Below are 5,990 nucleotides of genomic sequence, written 5' to 3'. Positions count from 1 at the left end.
TTATTTTTTCCCCCCCCCCCCTCTTCTCCCATACTGGTATGCATGAAAATTAAAACCTTGTGTTGAATACATAGGTGAAGTGGTGGCCTTTGAAAACAGACCTTGCACCAATTCGTGAAACCATGGGGCGTAATATGGATCGCAATAATCAACCTACAAAAATAAAGTAACAACGTTAAATTCATATTATATTAAATATCGAGAAGTATGGCCTTAATATTTGAAGGAGATATATAGTACCTAATTTCAACCACTTAACAAATTGTTGATCTTTCCGTTGGTCCAACTCCGTTGTGGATATTCCTGGTATTGCTTCTTCAACTTGATTAACAAATCAGCTGCAAAATCACAATTTATAATTAACATACACTTTGCAATTAGTTCGATATATGTAATACACTTCAACAATATTTACCTTTCAAATGAAAACATTAATGTACCTCATAATTGAGAAGAATATAAGTGTGGGCAGTATGTCTGTCCTCTTCACTCGATCACTAAACTTCTTTCAATTCTCACCCAACAGTCCAATTTGGCAAAGATGTCCAGAACACCATCAACTGCATATTTTGAACACCGTCCTCCCCTTTATAGGTTCTTCTAGTCAAAATATCAGTTAGTTCCTTCCATACCATGAACTCTTTATTATTTGTTTTCCATTTTACCCAAAGGTAGGAGGTAAACGAGGCCCAGAAGCCGAAAGTCATCTAAGAAGGAAGAAAGTCAGCGTCTTACTCTAAGCATGAGGACTGACTTCCTGGATTAATTATCCCAAAAGTTTGGCCCTTATCATTTAATTTCATTAGCGAAGTTGGAAGAACACTTGTACATTATGGTCAATCAGAGTCATACCTTCTCAGCACTTCTCAGCAAGTGTGTGGTTAGTATGAGCAGGACGTCGCTTCTGAAAAGTTCCTTGGGTTATCATTTCATGTACAGTGTGGTAACTTGGTAGTAGGTATTGCATTGCACAAAGATAAAAGAATATCCAAACTTTTCTTCTTACCATGCTACTTTGTCGGTGGCTGTTTGAGACCAAGGCGACTCTATGGGAGTCCTTTCTCTTCTACTAGCCTTACATGGGAAGATATCTTGGTCGACTATTTCCACATCGATGACATCTTGCTTGAAGAACAGACAAAGAACTTCAGAGAAATCGAACAATACACAGTGCCTGATACGAAAAATAAATTGAAAGCAAAGAACATGTAGAGACAGAAAATATCTTTAAACGCGGAGAGAAGTAAAAACATTAAAGTGAGATAACCTATTTATACTAGAAGGGCGCAACTACCAAAAACGGCATCATCATTAGGCATATTGGGCCTAGGGCGCCACCTCTTTTCCACTTTTCTGATTAAATCAGCTCCCGGTTTAAAATAAGAGATGGATTGATCAAACCAAGTCCAAATTAGAATGGTACCACAATAAAACGGGTTAAATCAGACTTTGGAAACCATTGATTCCGTCGAGTAAGAGGACAATCTGACCATCTGCTTTCGCCTCACCAAATTTTCCAAGGCAAAAGCTCCTCGCCGAATGAATGACAATTATGCTTGTCACGACTCACTCCAAACGCTTTGCCAAGTGAATGACAGTCGCACTCGTCACGATTCACTCAAACTGCTAGGAAACATCCCACCACGTTCACTCCAAAGCGAACCGAGCTCTTTATTCTCAAGACCTACTATCACAAATTCACTGAGATCGACAACATCTCTCACAAGTGAACTGGGAGAACTTTCTGTTGGAGAGGGATTGCATCTTTCAACAAGATCCATCAAACAAACGAGCTCAACCCGAAAGCCCGGCCCAGCAGCTCGGCCCGAAGCTCAATGACCAAAAATTCGGCATAAAGACTCGGCTTAAGCGTTCGGCCCAGCTTATTATGTCAAACCGACTTAAGGGCATTCAGACATCACGATAAAGATTGACAGCTAGAACTAGGGTTTCCTTTATTTAGCTTTATTTTTGCAGACTTGTGTTTTTCCGGCTTATTCGCGCCCAATGCTGTCTTTTTTTCTCTCTTGTTCATACTATCATTGTAACATCTCTTTTATTTGATCAATAAAATTTCTAAAATAATCCACAATCGAGTTTGTTCATCTCCTTATAGCCGACCAAACTCAGATGCAACACTCTCTGAAACTTGGCGTCGAAGGAAATCTCCCAATGAATGCATTGTTAAGGAGCGAGAAAGAGTTCAAGCTGCGATGTCGACCAAGTATACTTCACGTTGGGAGAAATTCAAACAGTACATGACTGAGCACGAGGTGGTGAACAAGCTACCTGAACTGAAATTGTGTAGAGAGGCTGATTGCCAAGGGATAGAATCTTTCTCCTGAGGTAATGGAACGGCTGGAATGCGATGAAGCTCATTTTGACGAAGATATTGAGGATATAGACGTCATCAAGATCGCAGATCAGGATCTCCCCAATTCTCCCCTTACTCAACCTCTTGTGGATCAACCTCTCGAATCTCCAGTTTCAAGTCTTCCCGTGATAAACTAGTTTGACTCAAACGCTTGTACAATCTCTTATGTAGCTTTGAAATCAGACCCAACAAACTCGATCGCTACATACGAGACTCAGGAGTCGAACACCGCCACACTGAATATTGAAAACAGTGAAGAAGTTCGCAGCCAAGCCACGAATATTCCTGAAGTTATAGTCAGGGAATTCTCCTTCGCTCTGGAGCCAATTTTTAAGTTGCTTGTTTATTATTTTTCTTTTGTAATTATGAACACGCCCACGGAGCTGTAGGATCAGTATAGTAAGATATTATTATTACTTTTATATATTCCCAAAGTTTATCATCTTGTCAAAAGTTTCTTTGAAATTTAAGAAATTAAACTGATACAACTAGCTAGAAATTATGGTCAAAGTAATGTCTTCAAGCATTTACATAATCTATACTACATAAGCCAATAGGCTGAAGAGTCAGATATCTGAATAAAGATATAATACAGTAGCTAGACAAAGCACTTAATAAAAAGGGAATGAGAGAGACTAGAGAGAAAGAATTTCGAATCCACAACAAAGTGATAAACCAATCAAAGCCAGAGTTAGCGGTTTAATACCCTGTGATGTCTCCAAAGCGATCTTCTTCTTTAGCTCGAGCACATAAACACCTTAAAAACCCCGGAATGCAACAGTATAGTGCTGCTCATCAATGTATTTCCAGTCTTTATTCATATACTCTCTTTCTCTTTAGCAGAGCAGGGAATATGGAGATGGATCCAATGAGGAATAACACTGACAAAGTCTTGAAATCATACAGATCTTTCACTGACTTGAGATCTCCAAGAGCCAGACCAGCCTGTATACATGAAGTGAATATATGGCATGAGCCTCTTACAATGTCACATAACCGCAACAAGAGATCAAAACGTAGATACTCACTCTAACGGTGATGTACGAAGCTGGCATAAGACCGACTAGAGTCGCTAAAAAGAAGACGTGAAAAGGTATGTCAACGATCGGAGAAGACAAATTGATGAAGAGGTTTGGAAGTGTCGGTGTTATCCTTAAGAATAGCATGTAGTTTAGTAGCTTATCTCTTCTTTTCCCAATCTGTCCAAAACAATATCAAGGCAGTAAATTCATAATAACAAGAGATTTTATTAAAACTAGTTAAGCACATAGGAGAAGTTACCTCGGCTTGGAAAAACCTCAACTTCTCAGGCCACAGCCAGCAAACCAGAGGCCTTCCGACCAATTTTGATAAGAAGAAACAAGAGCAGGCTCCAGCAGTTGCATTGAGGACGACAAGAACAAAACCTCTAACCACACCGAAAAGGGCTCCGGCAAGTAATGACATAAAGATTGTTCCAGGTATCATGAAGGTTTGCATAAAGATATATGTGGAACAATAACCTAAAATGAATCTTGCTGGATACTCACTTGCATAAGACCCAAGATTATCTCTGCAAAATATTGTCCAAGGAACATGACATACATTAGCAAAAGCTTTCTCCATTAAGCTAATTCTTTGTTCTCTAAACCAACTTTTGACATCTTGGGAAAGATCAAAACTAAAAAAGAAGAAGATAAATATCAGATGTTAAAAAAAAAAAAAAAAAAAAAAAAAAAAAAGCTAATCACTTTTGAGTTTCCCTTACATCAACTTTTCAAGATCATGTCTCTGAGCTGATATGCTATTCTCTAAACCAAATGTATGCATCTTATAAAGATCAGAACTTGAAGAGAATCAGATTCAATAGACGTTACAGAAAAAGCTAGATCTCACTTGAGCAATCGGAGATCGGAGATGGTTCTAGGAAGTTTGAGCTTGCCGTATTCAGCGGCCGGCATAGTAAGGTAAATACAGAGAAGTCCGGTGGTGAAGACGAGGAAGACGGTGAAAAACACGACGAATTCCCAACGTGAAAGAGGAAAGCGTTCCGATTTGGTGCGTTTCGAGGAAGAAGCGGCGGCGCTTTCTTCGTCCTTCACGACTAGCTTTCCGCCGCTGTCACCGGTTAAGTTCCGAGGAGCTGCCATTACTGTAAGCTCTCTCCCCTTCACAAAACCAAATTCCAAAGAATTGAATTTGACGAATGTTTTTAGCTTTTCTTCTTTTGTGTTTCCTTTTCTCACATTTACATTTGTTGGAAAAGCTTTAATTTCAGACGCAACTGGAGTATATACCATATATATATCTCTTCGAAACGTATAGTTTACTATAGTATTATTTGTAACTTGTCAAAAGGCAATCATGGTAAACTACCTACAAGGTATGTGATACTGATTGAAAAACTTCACCAGTAACATTTCATGATGTAGATCTTCTTGTAACATATAAACCGATGGACAGTTATGTATGTACGACATCTTTATTGACAAATTCTTTTCATAGCATATAGTTACAACAAACGGCTCTACATTGCAATGCTTTTCAAAACAGGTCCAATCTCATATACATCAAATGCTTTATCAACTCTAATTACGAGAATCTTTCATTGATCTAACAGATATATAGTAGTGGTGGTGGGTGTAGAACTAGCTCAAGAACACCAACTGATGGAACGTTTTGATGCATGCCACCATCATGACATACATCTGTACCAGCATGGTCCTCTCTAAATTGGTTAACAATGCAGCATGTCAAAGATTTACTCTGCTCTATGAACTAGAGGTGGGGAAACCTAATGAGCATGATGAATGATAGCTTTATCTACTTTATGAGTAATCCGATGAGAAAACTCATGCGCTGCTACCCAAGCAGCCTCATGAATAGCTACTCGGGAAGCATCTTAGGAATCTTGAGCAGTTTGCATGGATGCTTCCTAAGCAATATATATTATTCCATCTTAATCCATCTACTGAGAAACTAGTTGAATAACTTTGGTCAGTTGCCTTCGGCGTAAGTGCTTTCAGCTATGACTTCACAATAAGCAGCTCTAGTTGAAATCTTGGTGGTTTAAGAAGGGGTGGCATTAGCTTTCCTCAGTGCCATTTTAAAATGTATTGATTAGAATTTTCATAACCCGAGAAAAGACTAAGTTCATGGAATGTTATTAAATAAAATGTGCTCTTTTATTTTGTTTTCAAAAAAATTCTCAATCCTTAAAATCATGTTGAAAACTAACCACTATATTACCAAACGGCCTCCAAGGTAAGGATCAGAATAGCAACCCGCTATGATATCAAAGTGTTAACACATGTCTCATTTTCTGTCTAGAACGGCATGCAACTGACTCTAACTTCTAATTCAAGTAAATCCAATTTTATGAAGTTCTACATTAAATAGTTAAAGCATGTTTAAGTTATTCAGTAACTCCAATAAGTTCTTTGGCCAAAACAAACAAAATTAAAAGTCGAAGAAAAATAAAGTAGAGGTTGTAAAACAAAACGGAAGAAAGTACCTAAACAACACCGGTCAGTCTAGACTTCTAACAACTCGTTAGTCTAACTTGAAATGAAAATATGAGGAGTAAGAATCCGAAGAGTCACTCATTTCTGAGAAGATGCTAATTCCCAAGTCCATG

The 5,990-nt window shown here is 38.4% G+C and overlaps 1 protein-coding gene across 1 annotated transcript; it reads right to left on the bottom strand.

The window, feature by feature from the left end:
* Nucleotides 1-2,848: 2,848 nt before the first annotated feature.
* Nucleotides 2,849-4,644, bottom strand: LOC106315496 (uncharacterized membrane protein At4g09580). The gene is made up of 4 exons (XM_013753238.1): nt 4,250-4,644; nt 3,656-3,926; nt 3,403-3,573; nt 2,849-3,319 (listed from the first exon to the last, which is right to left on the bottom strand). The coding sequence occupies exons 1-4, from the start codon at nt 4,501-4,503 to the stop codon at nt 3,188-3,190; spliced, it is 828 nt and encodes a 275-aa protein (XP_013608692.1). The 5' UTR covers nt 4,504-4,644; the 3' UTR covers nt 2,849-3,187.
* Between the last annotated feature and the right edge of the window lie 1,346 nt (nt 4,645-5,990).

This window comes from Brassica oleracea, chromosome C9 (genome assembly GCF_000695525.1).
Source record: "Brassica oleracea var. oleracea cultivar TO1000 chromosome C9, BOL, whole genome shotgun sequence".
Lineage (NCBI taxonomy): Eukaryota > Viridiplantae > Streptophyta > Magnoliopsida > Brassicales > Brassicaceae > Brassica > Brassica oleracea.
The sequence above is the reverse complement of the archived record's forward strand: the minus strand, read 5'-3'. Positions and strand labels throughout refer to the sequence as shown.

Bases quoted from the DNA above. Each gene is read 5' to 3' on its own strand.
- LOC106315496 (XM_013753238.1), bottom strand. From the start codon at position 4,503: ATGGCAGCTCCTCGGAACTTAACCGGTGACAGCGGCGGAAAGCTAGTC. The intron at 3,574-3,655 runs GTAACTTCTCCT...TGTTTTGGACAG, and splicing joins TGAGGTTTTTCCAAGCCGAG to ATTGGGAAAAGAAGAGATAA. The intron at 3,320-3,402 runs GTGAGTATCTAC...TCATGTATACAG, and splicing joins CTTCGTACATCACCGTTAGA to GCTGGTCTGGCTCTTGGAGA.